At 41.4% G+C, this 18,889-nt stretch overlaps 2 protein-coding genes across 2 annotated transcripts; one reads left to right on the plus strand and one right to left on the minus strand.

Moving 5' to 3' along the window:
* The first annotated feature begins 733 nt into the window (after positions 1-733).
* Positions 734-1,681, plus strand: LOC113262044 (olfactory receptor 11A1). Its single transcript, XM_026508283.3, has one exon. It carries the CDS (start codon positions 734-736, stop codon positions 1,679-1,681), a length of 948 nt encoding a protein of 315 aa, XP_026364068.2.
* Positions 1,682-10,034: 8,353 nt separating this feature from the next.
* LOC113262045 (olfactory receptor 12D2-like) lies at positions 10,035-10,997 on the minus strand. Its single transcript, XM_026508284.3, has one exon. It carries the CDS (start codon positions 10,995-10,997, stop codon positions 10,035-10,037), a length of 963 nt encoding a protein of 320 aa, XP_026364069.2.
* Between the last annotated feature and the right edge of the window lie 7,892 nt (positions 10,998-18,889).

An 18,889-nucleotide genomic window follows, 5' to 3' on the forward strand; every position in this document is an offset into this window, starting at 1 on the left:
CACATTTCCACTATAAAATCTTGAATGATTTGATGAAACCAGCATTTAAAGAAGATTGTCTTGCTAAGGGAGAGGGAAAACTGGGTACTAGCACGTCACACAGAGGTAAATGTGCTGAGATGGTCATGAAGGGGCTGTAAGGTCAGTGGTGTGTAGTGAGGAGAGAATGTGTGAGGGATGTCACTGATTGGGGGTGGGGAACGGGAGAGGACATTCAGATGAAAATGACTATTATATGGTAAGCTCAGTATCAAGGCAGAATTTTGTACCACTCACCTGTTTGGTTGTGGTTGGGAAGGATAGAGGAATTTGTGTTTGATCATGCGGATTTGGAGCTGAGGGTGGGGCGTGTCTAGCAGGCATTTGGAGGGTGTTGTTCAGGGGGAGGACTGTGTGGCTGGTTCTACAGATTAGGATCATGGACTCACTGTGTCAAGAAACACTGGGTTGAATTAGTAGGGTGGAGGGCTCTGAAGACTGCACTGGTGTTTGGATGAACTCTCTGGAGCCATGGCAAACATGCACAGTTAGGGACAGCCTCAGGAACAGGAGTTGGACAAGGGGTAAGCCACTACAAAGAGGGAAAGGTGAAGAAGTGCAAGGGACTTTTGTTTTGGAGACTCACACTCATTGTTTTCATTTTAGCCCTACTTATCTAGGAGCTGGTGTAGGAGAAGAGATGCACTAGAATTTCTCCGTTAATCTCTGCCAGAGATCAGCTTGGATGATCCCCATGGAAGCGGTCACTCTAGAAAACCAAACTATCACAGAATTTGTCCTCCTTGGTTTCCATGACGTAGCTGAGCTGCGTCTCCTTTTCTTTATCGTGTTCACTGTCATCTATGTCTCCACTGTCGCGGGGAATGTGCTAATCATTGTGGCGGTGGTTAGCTCACAGAGGCTCCACACACCCATGTATTTCTTCCTGGCTAACCTGTCCTTCCTGGAGATCCTCTACACCTCCACAGTGGTCCCAAAAATGCTGCAGGGCTTCTTGCAGGAGGCAGCCATCTCTGTGGCCGGATGCCTGCTCCAGTTCTTTATCTTCGGCTCTCTAGCCACGGCTGAATGCTTCATGCTGGCCATCATGGCCTATGATCGCTACCTGGCAATCTGCTATCCACTCTGCTACCCTCTCCTGATGGGGCCCAGAGGATGCTTGGGGCTGGTGCTCATTGCTTGGCTCTCTGGCTTTATGGTAGATGGACTGGTTGTAGCCCTAATGGGCCAACTGACATTCTGTGGCCCCAGCCACATTGACCACTTCTACTGTGACTTCACGCCTTTGATGGGCCTGGTCTGCTCTGATCCCCGCGTCACTCAGATGACAACATTCATTCTCTCTGTGGTCTGCCTCACTGTCCCCTTTGGACTGATTCTGACATCCTATGCCCGGATCGTGGTAGTTGTGCTCAGAGTCCCTGCGGGGGCCCAGAGGCGAAAGGCTTTCTCCACCTGCTCCTCCCACCTGGCAGTAGTGTCCACCTTCTATGGAACCCTCATGGTCTTGTACATTGCACCCTCTGCTGTCCACTCCCAGCTCCTCTCCAAGGTCTTTGCCCTGCTCTACACTGTGGTCACCCCTCTTCTCAATCCTGTGATCTACACCCTGAGGAATAAGGAGGTTCATTATGCATTGCAGAGGCTTCTGTATATTAAGCACACTGAAACATGTGATTGAAGGAGGATGGTGATTAAGATTTTATTTGGACTTTGGATGTCTCCATTAGGGTGTCTTTCAGGACTGGCTGGGGAGGAAGAACTTTGTTCTATTTTGACATTTCCCTTTGTAAAATGTTCTACAGTTACTCTAAAAAAGATCAACAATTTTCAAGTGCTAACTTAAAATTTACTTTTATCTTTTATTATTCTTTTTAAAAAGGCTATGCATATTTAATAGAGAAAATAGATACACAAAAGTAGCAACAGAAAGCAGACCTGGAAATATTGGCTACTAGTATTGTGTGTGGATTGTGAAAATTGGTAATCTGGTTTTCCACTGGGCCCTGTGTCTTAAACATCTTTCTATTTCAATAAGTATGTACTTATATATTCTTCTGGGTTTTTTAGAATGGCTAAACATGATTTACATCCAGACTTTACTATAATAAATCTTTAGAACTTCAATTGCCTGTTCTAAGAATTTACAATATTTTTTAAAACTTAAAGATGAATGCATTTTATTTATTTCTTTTTAATTTTTTTATTGTAGACAATTTCAAACATATGAAAGTGGAGATCAGAAGGGGGAATGAAACATGAAAGACTATGGACTATGAGAAACAAACTGAGGGCCTCAGAGGGGAGGGGGGTGGGGGAATGGGATAGACTGGTGATGGGTAGTAAGGAGGGCACGTATTGCATGGTGCACTGGGTGTTATACGCAACTAATGAATCATCGAACTTTACATCGAAAACCGGGGATGTACTGTATGATGATTAACATAATATAATAAAAAATCATTAAAAAATTAAAATAAAATTGTATTAAGGATCAAGCAAAAAAAAAAAAAAAAAGAAAAGAAAAGAAAATTTAGCAACCCCATGTAGCAATCACACAGCATCAGTATCTGCATTTGCCAACCCTGTTTCAATGACCTATACCTCCTTTTATTCTGCAAAATTTTAGGGCAGATTAAGATGTGTACATTGTGTAAGTACATATTCCACATGCAAATATTTGCTGTGCTCTATGACTGGTAAAGACATTTTTAATTAAGTTTTAATTTTAATACCAGTATAGTTAACATATGGTGTAATATTAGTTTCAGGTGTACAATATAGTGATTCATCACTTCCGTAGATCACCCTGTGCTCCTCATGACCAAGGGCACTCCTTAATCCCCATCACCTGGTCCACCCATTCCCCCCCCCCCCCCCGTGACCATCAGTTTGTTCTCTATAGTTATGAGTCTGTTTCACGCGCACCTGAGTGGCTCAGTTTGTTAAGCATCTGCCTTAGGCTCAGGTCATAATCCCGGAGTCTGGGGATGGAGCCCCGTGTCAGGCTCCCTGCTCAGCTGGGAGTCTGTTTCTTCCTCTCCCCCTGCTCCTCCCCCCACTAGCACGCACTCTCTTGATCACTCTCTCAAATAAATGAATAAAATCTTTAAAAAAGAGTCTGTTTCTTGTTTGTTTCTTTTTCCCTTTGGCTTACTCCTTTTGTTTCTTAAACTCCACATATGAGTGAAATCATATGGTATTCGTCTTTCTCTGACTTATTTCACTTAGCATAATACCTTCTAGTTCCATCCATGTCATTGCAAATGGCAAGGTTTCATTTTTTTGATGGTTGAGTAATATTCCATTGTATATATACACTACAGATTCTTGATCCATTCGTCTGTTGATGGACAATTAGTCTGTTCCCATCTTGGCTATTGTAGATAATGCTGCTATAAACATCAGGATGCATGAATTCTTTGAATTAGTGTTTTTGTATTTTTTAGGTAAATACCCACTAGTGTGATTACTGGATCATAAGGTAGTTCTATTTTTAATGTCTTGAGGAACCTCTATACTGTTTTCCAGAGTGGCTGACCTAGTTTGCATTCCCACCAACAGTGTAAGAGGGCTTCCCTTTCTCTGCATCTTTGCTAACATCTGTTGTTTCCTGAGTTTTTAAATTTAGCCATTCTGACCAGTGTGAGGTAATATATCATTGTGGTTTTGTTTTTTATTTTTATAATAATGTTTTTTTATTATATTATGTTAGTCACCATACAGTACAACCCTGGTTTCTGATGTAAAGTTCGATGATTCATTAGTTGCGTGTAACACCCAGTGCACCATGCAATACGTGCCCTCCTTACTACCCATCACCAGCCTATCCCATTCCCCCAACCCCCTCCCCTCTGAAGCCCTCAGTTTGTTTCTCAGAGTCCATAGTCTCTCATGCTTCATTCCCCCTTCTGATTACCCCCCCTTTCTTTATCCCTTTCTTCTCCTACCGATCTTCCTAGTTCTTATGTTCCATAGATGAGAGAAACCATATGAGAATTGTCTTTCTCTGCTTGACTTATTTCACTTAGCATTATCTCCTCCAGTGCCGTCCATGTTGCTGCAAATGTTGAGAAATAGTTCTTTTTGATAGCTGAGTAATATTCCATTGTATATATGGACCACAACTTCTTAATCCAGTCATCTGTTGAAGGTCATCTCGTCTCCTTCTACGATTTAGCTATTGTGGACAATGCTGCTATGAACATTGGGGTGCATATGGCCCTTCTCTTCACTACGTCTGTCTCTTTGGGGTAAATACCCAGTAGTGCAATGGCTGGATAGCTCAATTTTTAACTTTCAATTTTAATTTTTAACTTCTTAAGGGACCTCCACACTGTTTTCCAGAGTGGCTGTACCAACTTGCATTCCCACCAACAATGTAGGGGGGATCCCCTTCCTCCACATCCTCTCCAACAATTGTTGTTCCTTGCCTTGTCAATTTTTGCCATTCTAACTGGTGTAAGGTGATATCTCAGTGTGGTTTTGATTTGAATTTCCCTAATGGCTAGTGATGTTGAACACTTTTTTGTGTGCCTGTTAGCCATTTGTTTGTCTTCTTTGGAGAACTATCTGTTCATGTCTTCTGTCCATTTCTTGACTTGATTATTTGTTTTTTGGGTGTTGAATTTGAGATGTTCTTTATAGATCTTGGATACCAGCCCTTTATTTGTAGTGTCATTTGCAAATATCTTCTCCCATTCCGTGGGTTGCCTCTTAGTTTTGTTGACTGTTTCCTTTGCTGTACAGAAGCCTTTTATCTTGATGAAGTCCCAAAGTTCATTTTTGCTTTTGTTTCCCTTGCCTCTGGAGACGTGTCATGAAAGAAGTTGCTGTGGCAGATGTCGAAGAGGTTCTTTTCTGTGATTTTGATGGATCCCTGTTTCACATTGAGGTCTTTCATCCATTTTGAGTTTATCTTTGTGTGTGGTGTAAGAGAATGGTCCAGCTTCATTCTTCTGCATGTGGCTGTCCAGTTTCCCTGACAGCATTTATTGAAGAGACTTTTTTTCCATTGGATGTTCTTTCCTGCTTTGTTGAAGATAGTTGACCATACATTTAAGGGTCCATTTCTGGACTCTCTATTCTGTTCCATTGATCTATGTGTCTGTTTTTGTGCCAGTACCATGCTGTCTTGATGATCACATTTGTAATGTAGCTTGAAGTCAGACATTGTGATGCCCTAGCTTTGATTTTCTTTTTCAACATTCCCCTGGTGATTCAGGATCTTTTCTGGTTCCAAGCAAATTTTAGGATTGTCTGTTCCAGCTCTCTGAAAAATGTCCTTAGAATTTTGATAGGGATGGCATTGAAAGTGTAGATTGCTCTGGGCAGCATAGACATTTTCACAATGTTTATTCTTCCAATCCATGAGCATGGAATGTTTTTCCATCTCTTTGTGTCTTCCTCCAATTCTTTCATCAGTGTTCTCCAGTTTCTAGAGTATAGATCCTTTACCTCTTTGGTTAGGTTTATTCCTAGGTATCTTATGGTTTTTGGTTCTATTATAAATGGAATTGATTCCTTAATTTCTCTTTCTACAGTTACATTGTTAGTGTATAGAAATGGAACTGGTTTCTGTGCATTGATTTTGTATCCTGCCATGTTGTGGAATTTCTGTATGAAGTCTAGTAATTTGGGGGTGGTCTTTGGGTTTTCCACATGAAGTATCATGTCATCTGCGAAGAGAGAGCGCTTGACTTCTTCTTTGCCAATTTGAATGCATTTATTTCTTTTTGTTGTCTGATTGCTGAGGCTGAGACTTGTAGTACTATGTTGAACACTAACAGTGAGAGTGGGCATCCCTGTTGTGTCCTGACCTTAAGGGAAAGGGTCTCAGCTTTCCCCCATTGAGAATGATATTTGCTGTGTGCTTTTCATTGATGGTTTTCATTATATTGAGGAATGTTCCTTCTATCACTATATTTTGAGGAATTTTAAACAAGAAAGGATGTTGTATTTTGTTCAATGCTTTTTCTGCATCAATCGAGAGGATCATATTATTCTTGTCTTCTCTTTTATTAATGTGCTCTGTCAGGCTGATTGATTTCTGAATGTTGAATCACTCTTGCACCCGAGGAAGAAATCCCACCTGGTCATGGTGAATTATCCTTTTAATGTGCTGTTGGCTTCTATTGGCTAGAATCCTGTTGAGTATTTTGGCATCCATATTCATCAGGGATAATGGTCTGTAATTCTCCTTTTGGATGGGGTATTTGCCTGGTTTTGGGATCAGGGTAATACTGGCCTCATAGAACGAGTTTGGAAGTTTCCCTTCTATTTCTATTTTGTGAACCAGCTTCAGTGGAATAGGTATTATTTCTTTCTTAAATGTTTGGTATGATTCCCCTGGGAAGCTATCTGGCCATAGACTTTTGTTTTTTGGGAGGTTTTTGATTACTGCTTCAATTTCCTAAATGCATCTTGTTTTAATGTTTCTTAGTCTCTTATTTCATAGCAGTCCCCTCCTCTCTGATTACATGTCCTGTGGATGGTCCATTTTCTGAACCAGACTTACTGCTTATGCATGGTTTTGTGTAACTTCTATTCCCATATCCTATGTAGACTTGTTTTGGTAAGTCTCAGCCTATTGAATGTGATGCTGGGGGCTAGGGATGGCTGGGATGCTCTCGTGGGTCTGCACACACAGTTTCCTGATGGGAGTCAATGTTGTGGCTAAACTGCTCCTTGTGGTTCTTATTATGATTGCAAGACACACCCCAGCAATAACCATCAGGTAAATTTGAGAAGACAAGTTTTATTACTCATAGTCCTGGGGGTACACAGCACACCTGGGGCCACATGGTTTTGGGTGAAGAGAGAGAGAGAGCATGGCCTGGGGCTCTGCCTTAATTGGGATCAAGGGCGGAGTGTCTAGGGCATTGTGGGTTCACTCTTCATTGTTGAATTTAAAGCATAAGAACAGGAATTAAAGCACAAGAAGGGCAAAGAAGGGTCACTCAAGTGGCCAGCTATTTATGTAACCAGGTCTTTCTAAAAGGGGAACTTTGTGGGTGGGGTGGCCTGCTCCTTATGTAGTTGTGTGGTTGGCAGTACATTTATTGCAGGAGGCTATCTTTGAAATGGATGTCTCAGCAATGAAAAGGTTAATGTCAGGCACCTACTTTACAATAAAAAAAGCTAATTGTTAGGCACTTACACTATAAAACTGATAGTGAGATACAAGCTCGATTAGATCTTTGTTAACTTTCAGGCAGAGTATCTCAAAGTTGCTGTTATTTCTGTTGTATCATCTCATGAGACTGTGTTTGTTGTCCCACTTACAGTGACGCTATTTCTGCTTTTGACCAGTGGGTTCAGGTGGTGTCAGTATGCTCCACATATTATTCAATTTCCAATCAACCTTTCACCTAATAATTTTCACATCCATTCATGATTTTTTTTTTTTTTTGAGAGAGAGAGAGCATGAACGGGGTGGGGGGAGGGACAGAAGGAAAAAGAGAAAGAGAATCACAAGCAGGTCCACACTCAGCATGGAGTCTAATGTGGAGGCTCGATCTCATGACCCTGAGATCATGACCTGAGCCAAAATTGAGAGTTGGACACTTCACCAGCTGAGCCACCCGGGTGCCTCATATTTTCCTTTATAAAAATTAAGAATAATTAACACACAGTGTTATATTAGTCTCAAGGGTACAATATAGTGATTCAACAGTTCTATACATTTCTCAGTGTTCATCAGATAAGTGTCCTCTTAATCCTCTTCACCCACATCCCCCATCGCCCGCTCACCTCCTCTTTGACTATGACCAGTGTGTTCTCTGTAAGTAAGAGTTGTTTTTTCTTTTCTTTTTTCTCTTTTTATTCATTTGTATTGTTTCTTAAATTTCAAATATAAGTGAAATAATTTGTCTTCTCTGTCTGACTTATTTCATTTAGTATTATACCCTCAAGGTTCATCCACATTGTCACAAATGGCAAGATTTTCTTTTTTTTCATGAGTAAAAAGTACTCCGTTATATACCTAATTCTATGTTTATATCTACCTATGGTGATAACTTGACCATTTAGTTCAGTAAGAAACCATACTCGAGGAATCATACCCAACAAACCCATCTGTACTTTGATCTGATGTGGGAGAAAAGATGTAGACTTTGAACTGATGCTATAATGGGTTGAGATATTGGGACTATTTGGAAGGAGAGTAAGTGTGCTTTGTATGTGGGAACAGTGTTAATTATTAGTAGTCATAGTTGCAACTATGATGGATTGAGGATGTCCACAAAAGTTTTGATGTTCTTTCCAGTGAAAAGTAGGGATTTCCTCTCTGTGACGTTTGGTTGGCCTGTGACTATTTTGACCAAGAGAGTACGGTAACAGTGATGTTAATACTAGTCCTTGTGTTTGTCCCTGAGACGACCGGCAGATGTTGCCCTGGTCTGTTGGCTCCCATGTGGAGAGTCAACCCTGAGACATCTGTGCTACAAAAGCACAGGACAGCCACAAGGAGAAACTGGAGAGAGAGAGGCACAGAGTTTGCGAGCTCTTGGCTATCCACACCGAGATGCTCAAGTGGGCCCAGCCTCAGCCTGAGGCATTATCACGCAGAACCAACACTTCCCCGCTGTGTTCTTCCCAATTTCTGAGCCTCGGGATAATGCAGGTTAGTTAAAGAAGTGTTCGAAGCTTCTGTGTTTGGGGATGCTAGTGTGTGGGTGCAGCACTAGATACCCAGATAATGCTGTGCTCCTCTCTGGTTCACAGCCTCCGTGTAGGCTGGATTATGTAAAAAAATTCTGATCAAGAGAAATGATGGCTTGAGAGAGTTCAGGGTAGAAGGTGTCTTCTGTCTGTCTGTCTGTCTCTCTCTCTCTATATATACACAGACACAGACACATACACACTAGAATTAAGGGACCAGAAAGAGTAAAAGGGGAAGATAAAACCAGCATAGGAGTGAGATCCGAACCACATTGTTTTGGATTCATGAAGGTGAAAGTGGAGAATTTGAACAATCAGCTCATGAAAGCCTGTCACCGTCTTTATCTGGTCTCTAAATAGTCATAAATGCTGGCCCCCACCATCCTGCAAGCCCAGCAGCTGCTCCCTGGCACTTAGAAAGTAAGGCACATAGTGCCTCTTGCAATGAGCTCCCGAAATGCCTCAGGCATTATGCTGTAGTAGCTTCACCTCCATGTGAGTCAGTGACAAGTAAGGAAAACAAGACAGGATTTTGTCAAATTCTGCACATTCGCCAGTATTACATCGTATTACATCACATTACAATTTGTGAAATAAGTATAGAAATAAGAAAACAAAACAAAAATTAGGAAGGGTTTTGAAACTCGTCATTTTCTGTGACCAAAGCCTGAGGGGAAAATGATGTACTAATGAGCTTGAGAGGGATTCCTGAGATTTTTTCCCCCAGTTTCCTTCCACTTTCAATGATATTTCATAGTAATCCTTTACAGTTTGTCAGGTTGGCATTAAAACATTTCTGGGGATAGAGTTTCCAGAACTCTCTAGATAAACCATTGGCTATTTTATCCCTGTTCATTAGTGCTTAAATTATTTGTTTTAATTATTTACTTTCCTCCCTGCCTTGAGAAAAAGAAGTCATGACACACGGCTTAAAAATTCCTCTTAACTCATTTGTGAATTACCATTTCGTATCCAATTGAGTAACTGTGGCTCAAAATTCAAATCCTGAGACTATAAAGCATATTAATTATATTGCTCACATTAAAATATGTTAACTTAGGAGGACCACACAGATCAGCAGCCCCAAGTACTATTCAACTACGCAATAGCTGGGTAATACAGGCATATTTCTATACCTGGTTTCATTAAAGAATACATAACCAATCAATTTGATCAGCTGATATCCCAGAAACAAATTCAACATTCCGACGCCATGGCTGGCATCTCGTGTTCACACTTCCCTTATGCTACCTCGAATGCGATCAGGCTGGCCCTTCCCATTTACCTTTCCTTAGCTGCTTCCCTCTATTATACATATTGTACACGATCTGAGAAGCAATATAACCTCATACCTCAACTTTTTCATTGCCTGGTTATTTATGTCTTAAAAGAGCTCTAGATTTGTTCAGGTCGCCCCTCCTTCTGAGCACAGTACTCAAGGCCCCCTTCACGTCCTTGTTCCTCAAAGTATAGATCAGCGGGTTTAGGACAGGAGTGACTGCACTGTACATGATAGCAGTGACCAGGTCCTGTTGCATGGCGCTGCGTGAGGCAGGGCGGGTGTAAGTGTAGAGAACAGGAACATAGAAAAGAATGACCACTGTGAAGTGAGAGGCACATGTGGACAGTGCTTTGTGGAGCGCGCTGCAAGAATGGCACTTGGAGAAAAGAGAAATGATAATGTAGAAGTAGGAGACAAGTGTTAGGAAGAAGGGGCCCGTGGCAATGGTCCCTGTAACTGTATTGAGAAGCCACTGGTTGAGCTCAGTGTTCCCACAGGCCAACTCCAGCAAAGGTTTGACATCACAGAAGAAGTGTTGGATCTGATTAGAACGACAGAAGTTCAAGCGAGAGGTCATTATGGAGTGCAGCAGGGCGTGGAAAAAACCAATGGTCCAGACGGTGACAGCCATCTGGGTACAGAGCTGATAATTCATGACGACAGAGTAATGCAGTGGCCTGCAGATAGCCACAAAGCGGTCAAAGGCCATCACGGCCAACAGCAGGGACTCTGTGGTGCCCAGGAAGTGGAAGAAGTGAAGTTGGCTTATGCATCCCAAGAAGGAAATTGCCTTGTGTGTAGAGAAGAAGTTCTCCAGCATCTTTGGCAGTGTCACCGTGGAGTAGCAGATGTCTAGACATGACAGATTTCCCAGGAAGAAATACATGGGTAAATGAAGTCTTGGATCAGAGATGACAAGCGTCAGGACAGCTCCATTCCCAACCACACTGACAGCGTAGATTGCAAGGAAAAGCACGAAGAGATAAGGCTGCAGTGCTCGGATGTCTGTTATTCCCAGGAGGAGAAATTCAGTGACTGAGGTTTGATTCAGCATTGCTTAAAAGAGAAGATGAAATATTATATAGAATGCTACCTGTGATGAGATCAGAGTCTTTGCAGCTGAGGATTTGCCCACCTACACAACAAATTTTGAGGGAAAGCATTGCTGTTTTACATAGTTCTAAGATCAGACAATGTACAAGATTTGGACCATTAGACTATTGAGTATTAAGGTGACATGTTGGTTATGGGCCATGACTGAACTGTTTTTTTCCTTATTAGATTTGTCATTAATACTTTTCTTTCTCCAGAGACTCAGAGCATATTGCCAGCCTACCATCTTCTCTGGTTCTGAATATCTACTTTCTTTAAAAAAATTTTTTTTAAAGATTTTATTTATTCATTTGATGCAGAGAGAGAGTGAGCACAAGCAGGGGGAGTGGCAGACAGAGGGAGAGGGAGGAGCAGACTCCCTGCTGAGGAGGGAGCTGATGTGGGGCTCGATCCCAGGACTCTGGGACCACGAGCTGAGCTGAAGGCAGACACTTAACCAACTGAGCTACCCAGGTGTCCTGAACGTCTACTTTCTGATACAACTTTCCTTTAATCTTCCTAAGTCAGCTCTAACAGGGACAAATTTCTAAGTGTTCCCCCACAGTGCTACCTCTGAGCCTAGTATAAAACCAGCTGACAGGTTTTTACTTAAGAAAAACAGACAAAGAGGGGCGCCTGGGTGGCACAGCGGTTAAGCGCCTGCCTTCGGCTCAGGGCGTGATCCTGGCGTTCCGGGATCGAGCCCCACATCAGGCTCCTCCGCTATGAGCCTGCTTCTTCCTCTCCCACTCCCCCTGCTTGTGTTCCCTCTCTCGCTGGCTGTCTCTATCTCTGTCAAATAAATAAATAAAATCTTTAAAAAAAAAAAAAAAAAGAAAAACTGACAAAGATACAGACATAGTGAAGAGAAGGACCATATGCACCCCAATGTTCATAGCAGCATTGTCCACAATAGCTAAATAGTGGAAGGAGCCTAGATGCCCTTCAACAGATGACTGGATTAAGAAGTTGTGGTCCATGTATACAATGGAATATTACTCAGCTATCAGAAAGAACAATTTCTCAACATTTGCAGCAACATGGATGGGACTGGAGGAGATTATGCTAAGTGAAATAAATCAAGCAGAGAAAGACAATTATCAGATGGTTTCACTCATTTATGGAACATAAGGAGTATGAAGATCGGTAGGAGAAGAAAGGGAAGAAGAAAGGGGGGGTGAACAGAAGGCGGAATGAAGCATGAGAGACTACGGACTCTGGGAAACAAACTGAGGGCTTCAGAGGGGAGGGGGCTGGGGGGATGGGCTGGCCCGGTGATGGGTAGTAAGGAGGGCACGTATTGCATGGAGCACTGGGTGTTATACGCAAGTGATGAATCATCGAACTTTACATCAAAAACTAGGGATGTACTGTATGGTGACTAACACAATATAATAAACAATTATTAAAAAAAAAAGAAATGCAAATGCTCGCATCAAAAAAAAAAAAAAAAAGAAAAGAAAAACAGACAAGGAGAGAATGCTAAGAATGATAAGGAAGTCCGAATCAAGATTGCAGACACTGGAGTGCCTCCTGAAAAAGAGGACTCTTTCTACGTTTGGGAAATCCCCGAGAGGAGAATAGAAAGATTTGATGTGAATGGAATAAAGAGCGGGTTGATGAGGGAACACTTTTCGGTGACCCATGGGATTCTTGGCGATATAGCTGGAAGAGATTTTGAGCAATTATCCAGTCTATGCTGTAGATGCATGAAAGGCTGGCTTCAGGCGGTTCAGAATAGCTTTCTTTGAGAGCCACGTGTGTTTTACACACTGGTAAAACCTACCACTCCTGTTTAACATAAAATGATATGCCAAGTATCAGTTTTGGTTCTCTGATTCATAAAAGTAAATTGTATCAAAAATTTATTTGGGGGAAGAAATCATTTTCTAACATTTAAAGAAAATTAGCAATCAGACTCATCTGTACTGAATGATTTATTTCATTGCAATTTTAAGACTCAGAGATTACACACTTACTTGAGAGAGTAATAGAGAAGCAGGCATGCTGAACTGAGAATGAGATAGGGCAATGGAAATGTATAAAGAGCCTTCACAATCCACAGATGCAAAGAGGAATCCATCATGAGCTAGGAAACCAGCTCTGAATCCTGGGCATTTGACTTGAATATGAGCCAGCCCACAGAAAATACAGGCCCCTCTCCAGCCTGTCTCCTGTGGCATTCTCTTACCTGATCGAGTGCTCCAATTCACAGTCTGGGAAGCTTTTCAGGTGTAGGCTCCCAGGGATTATAAAGAGTAGGAAGATATTTGAAGCGACTGTTCATATTGGGACGGCAGCATGAGCTCTTCATCATCAGAAACCTCTTCGTCTCTTTCTGAAATTTCTCCTTCCTCCGATAAGCCCCAGACTTTAGACATATAAATACGGAGACACTGTGTCTTCTGGGTCTGAGCAGGAGCCCTGTGAGAATAAACAGGATACTTCCCCACACCTGCAATTCAAGAAAATCCCTCTTGGGGAATTCCTATCTTGAGTTCCATTTTTTCCCCCTTACTATGTTTCTTCCTTAGTTGGAGAATTCTGGACGGATCTATTCCCAGTGTCCTCCTATATTTTCTTAGTGCAATTACCTTTTATTCCTTTCTCACCTTGGGGACTTCCCTGGAAAAACTTTGTGAAGAAAAGGAAAAATTTGGCAATGAGTGTTAATGAATGGGGGACAGTCATTGTCTGCTGATTCTGCCATCTGAGTTATCTTGGGCTGACCTCAGTTGGTCACTTTTTCCTTTTGAAGTGAATCATAGTTTCCCAGGATTTATATGTGACATAATTCTGAATTGTATTGGGCGTCCTGTGAGTGTGATGCGTGGAGACTGGTTTCTGTTATACTTCTTGCCCGTGTGTCTGTACGTCAGCATTAGCCAGAAAATAACTTGCTAGTGCTCCAGTTGCAAACTTGGTTTCTTAGGTGGCAACTCCAGTCCCATTTTGGTTCTTTTTATCAGAAACTGAGCTACTTTTCGAGCCTCCCCTCTGTCAGAAATTTGGACAGAGTTGTCCAAAGATTTAGGGTTTCCTAGATTTCTCCCTTGATTTTCTATGATTGGTGTCTCAAGCTCTGCCCTTTCATTCTCTGAGCCAGAAAATGTGTGGGTTTTCTATCAAGTCTTAGCATGTGGACCCAACAGTGTCCTTCTCTCTTCTTAGAAGCCATAAAAACTGGAAAACCATCCAACAGCTTCTTTTTCTAATCTATGACTCCCCCCTAAATCTGCCTACAGAGATCATTGTTCAGATTGTCCAGACTGTTCCCTTTTTCTTTGGTTTTGCATTCTATCTATTCCTTTAAGGTGGGTTGGCCTGGTAGGAACTTACATAACTCCCCTTTGTAAAGGATTCTGAAAGGGGAATAGGTTAATTTTTGAAAACTAAATTATCTAAAAGCCACTTACCTGAGAGTCCTTTTATTGAGTTTTATTCTGTAACTAATCTGTGTATTATACTGACAGTCTTTGACTGTTATCCTGAAATAACAAGGATCATTTTGAAACCAAAATTTTGGCCATGTTCCTAATAAATCATAAAATTGATCTTATTGGTTTTTAGTGAATTGACATAGCAACCAGGAAATATATCATTTTTCTCTTCACCTTCAGAAAGGGGGTTTATCATCATAATAAAACAGTGTCTTTAGATTCTTTGAAGTATTTCAACACATCCCCTACAGAGAAGGTCTTTATTCTCTAACTTCTTCCTAGAGTCCCTATAACACTTAACTCTTAAATGTAAGTCAAACAGATTCACCTTCACTGTTGTTCTTCCCTGTCTGACCATCATTTTCCCAGATCTTTCTCTTCTTTATTTGTAGAACTCAGGGTATAATTTATCATTTTTAGTTTCCATCATACTGCTCGAAGTGCAAACACTTTTTGCATTTACTAGATAGTAGGCTTTTTTTTTTCATGACCAACAAAGTGCTCTACTCAAAATTTATTATTATTTTTTTAAAAAATCAATGTAGTGCCTTCATAAGAACGCCAAGAAAAATAGCATAAATTGATACTTCTGGGAAGAGAAATATGGAGAGAATAAGTCTTTGGAGAGAAAATTCCCAAGACATTAATGCCCAGGATGACCCTGGGGAGCTTTTCTAGGACTTAGTCTTGTTTGTTCTCTGGTCAGAATGAGCGATGAGATTTCCTGAGATTCAATCTTACTTTTAGGTATAAGCTGTTTGTAATAAAAATGTATATAAGAAGTTTTGAGCAGCCAGAGTGATCCCTGATAACTTTACCTAGGAAGACAATAAAGACATCTGGATCTCTGATTTCTGGGTATCCTTTGTGAGCAGATGTTATTTCATTGTAAGTTATGTGCAGAGGCAAGTACAATTTTCTGATGACAGGAGTCAAGACTGCTGCAGGGCCTGAGTGGGAAATAACCGGGGAAGCTCTTTGAATCCAGGCTGTGAAAATGGCAGAGCTGAACACCAGGTGGCTCCTGGCACAAGTCATCAGCAGGGAAGCTTCAAACTTCCTAATATCTTTGTGTGTGCATTTTGTTTTCTTTTTGTGCTATAGTTTGTTTCAGAGTAGATTCCCTTTGTGGTCAAGTTTAGGTGTATGTTTGGACTGAATGTGTCAGTGCGTGTGTTACAGAGGGATAGAGGAAGATAAGGGAAGAAGGAAGTGAGGGAGAGAGAAAAGGATTAGTGGAGTAATGTCTCAATATATGTGAAATTGGTATTCATGAAAGTAGCAGGTCCCAGTTCTAGCAGTAGACAGTGTGCTACATTGCCTCTCGTGTCAAATAATTACATGCGGTAGTATTTTGAGTGGAAGAGGGTGATGGGATCATGCAGGAAAAAGGAAAATAATTTCAGAACTGTAGTATCATGTGTTTTCACATGAGGACATCCAAATCCCTGCTGTATGCACTGGTTACAATGTCTTTCAATTACATTTGTGATTCTTGAGATGAACCTTCTTCCCTTTGCTACCGATAATTCCAATTAGAATATTTCTTCTATTATCCACATCCATGGAACACAACTCCTGGACTTTTCACCTATCATGTAATTACCTAAGTTTTAAATACTGATTACTGATGCGAATTAATCACTAAGAATCATTAACGTTCTTGAAGTCTGTTTGTGACAAAAGTGAATTGCTCAAACAACTGGCCCCATATGGTTGAAAACCATTTACTTGCTTGCAGATATGCATTGCTCACTTTCTATGTTCTGGGTGCTCCGATAAAGCGGAAGAGTCCTTTGTGACTTAACGTCACAGTCAGGGGAATATTGCAGATAGGCTGTAGATTACAGGGCTTAGTAAAGCCAAATCTGACCTCTTGGGGGTAGTTTTAGTAGTTGACAAACACTGAACTGGTAATAATAATCCACTCAGTAATTGAATCAATATAGAGATAGCACCAAAAAAAAAAAAAAAAAAAAAAAAGAAAAGAAAAGAAAAAGAAAAAGAGTTCTAGACAGTTTTAGATGCTGGGGGTGCAGTAGTGAATAAAATGGACAATAGCTTTGTTTGTTTCTGGGGCCTACAGTTAAGATGAAAGACAACAGGTGTGATAAAATCCAATACACCAGATCGAGATAAGTGCCCTTGGTAACACCATAGCAGGTAAGAATGACACAGTATGCTTTTCTCATTTTTTGGTAAATTAACATAGGGCAATCAGAGCAATTCACAATGAGGGAGTGGCCGTAGGGCAAAGACTTAAAAGAGATGTGGGAATTAGTCATGCACACTTCACAAGTGTACAAGTGCCCAGGCAGCAGAAAGCCGTGCCCAGAGGGACCCGAAGCAGGCTGTGATGGGTGTGTTGCAGGAAGAGCAGCGAGGCCGGGTGGCTGGGCGCTCACGGGGGCAGTGGAAGTAGACCCAGGAAGGAAGCAGAAGCCTCATGTAGTGCTGTTACTGTGCTGACTTTGAATTTTGACTCTGAGTAAGATGGGAATCACTTAGCGTAGGGCGTTAGGCTTCTATTTAGCAGAACGATCCTGGATGCTGCAGAGAATGGTGGTTGGGCAAAAGTGGAAAGACCTGCAACAATCCGGAGGAGTGGTGACCATGGCTTGCATGCCCAGAATCATGCAGCAGACAGGAAAAAACAGATTCTGCATGTGTGTTCATGAAACAGAGCAGTTTGGAATTTCTTTTCTGTTCAGTCCTTTTCAAAGTGTTGATATACAAAGTTAAGCTGCCTTAGAAAAGAAGTCGAGGTGTTTCCCCCTTTTCTTTTTTGGAAGAACCCGTGTAAGTTGCTATTATTTCTTCTTCTAACTATTTGGTAGAATTCACCCATGCAATCTGGACTTGGTGTTTCCTTTTGGGGCAGATTTTAAATAGCAGCTCCAGCTTCCTATATAGTTATCCAACAAATTAAATTTTCCCTCATTTACTGGCAGTTTTTGTCGTCAACTTTTGGTTTGCATTAATTTGTAAATTTTGCCTGAATTGTTGAGTTCATTGGCGGGAAGCTGCTCACGATGACCTCTTACAGCTTTTGACAATGATGGCATCTGTAGTGACGCGACCTTTTAAATTGGTACCTCAAGTTTCCTCTCTGTCCTCCTGGGCGTTATTATCACTTTCACTAATCTTTTCAAATTACCAGATTTTTACTTCATTGACTTCGCTCTATTGTCCTCTTATCGCTCTATTGTCCATTAAAATATTGTCTATTTTAATGATTCTCGTTATAATTTTTCTTCTTCCTTTCCTCCTCCTTTCCTCAGGCTTGGCTTGCTGCTTTCTGTCCTTCCTTCATCTGGCTTCTTGAAATGAAAATGTAAGGTATTGATTCTCAACATTTTTTCCCTAACATGTGAATTTAAGGCCAAAAATTTTCCTGTTTCTTCCTTTAGCTGCGGACCAAGAGCTTCAACATAACTCATTTCATTATCATTCAAAAATCTTTTCTAATATTTATTTCTCCTTTTATCTGTGAATTACTTAGGTGTGTGTTGCCTAACTTCAAGCATTTAATGAGTTTCTAGGTATCTTTTTAGTGTTTTCTAATTCAACCATGTTCAAATAACATTCTTTGAATGGTTCCATCATTTGAAATTTTTGAAGCTATTTTTTTTTTTAAGTTTGTTTTAAGCAATCTCTCCACCCAATGTGGGGCTTGAACTCACAACCCTGAGATCAAGAGTCACATGCTCCCCTGACTGAGGCAGCCAGGCACCCCATAGGCTGTTGTTGTTGTTTTAAAGATTTTATTTATTTATTTGACAGAGATAGAGACAGCCAGCGAGAGAGGGAACACAAGCGGGGGGAGTGGGAGAGGAAGAAGCAGGCTTCCAGCGGAGGAGCCCAATGTGGGGCTCGATCCCAGAACACTGGGATCACACCCTGAGCCAAAGACAGACACTTAACGACTGCGCCATCCAGGCGCCCCCATGTTTGTTTGTTTTTTTTAAATAAAGACCCAACCTACACTGATTCTTTCTTTCTTTCTTTTTTTTTTTTAAAGATTTAATTTGTTTATTCAACAGAGATAGAGACAGTCAGCGAGAGAGGGAACACAAGCAGGGCGAGTGGGAGAGGAAGAAGCAGGCTCCCAGCAGAGGAGCCTGATGTGGGGCTCGATCCCACAACGCCAGGATCACGCCCTGAGCCGAAGGCAGACGCTTAACCGCTGTGCCACCCAGGCGCCCCTGATTCTTTAAATGTTCAATGTGCACTTGAAAATAATATGAATTCTTTTCCTGTTTTTCTTTCATGCACTGTACACTAAATAGTCTTAACATCCACGAGTCATCATCATCATGGCTTTGTATCCTTACCAGTATCTCACCTTCCTGGAGTCTGCTTTCCTTTGTGTGTGCCCAGTTGTGTACCCATTCTGAGGCTCTCCGTCTCTGCA

This window comes from Ursus arctos, unplaced genomic scaffold (genome assembly GCF_023065955.2).
Source record: "Ursus arctos isolate Adak ecotype North America unplaced genomic scaffold, UrsArc2.0 scaffold_27, whole genome shotgun sequence".
Lineage (NCBI taxonomy): Eukaryota > Metazoa > Chordata > Mammalia > Carnivora > Ursidae > Ursus > Ursus arctos.

What these genes read in the sequence shown, in the direction of transcription:
- LOC113262044 (XM_026508283.3), top strand. Translation starts at nt 734, where the DNA reads ATGGAAGCGGTCACTCTAGAAAACCAAACTATCACAGAATTTGTCCTC.
- LOC113262045 (XM_026508284.3), bottom strand. Translation starts at nt 10,997, where the DNA reads ATGCTGAATCAAACCTCAGTCACTGAATTTCTCCTCCTGGGAATAACA.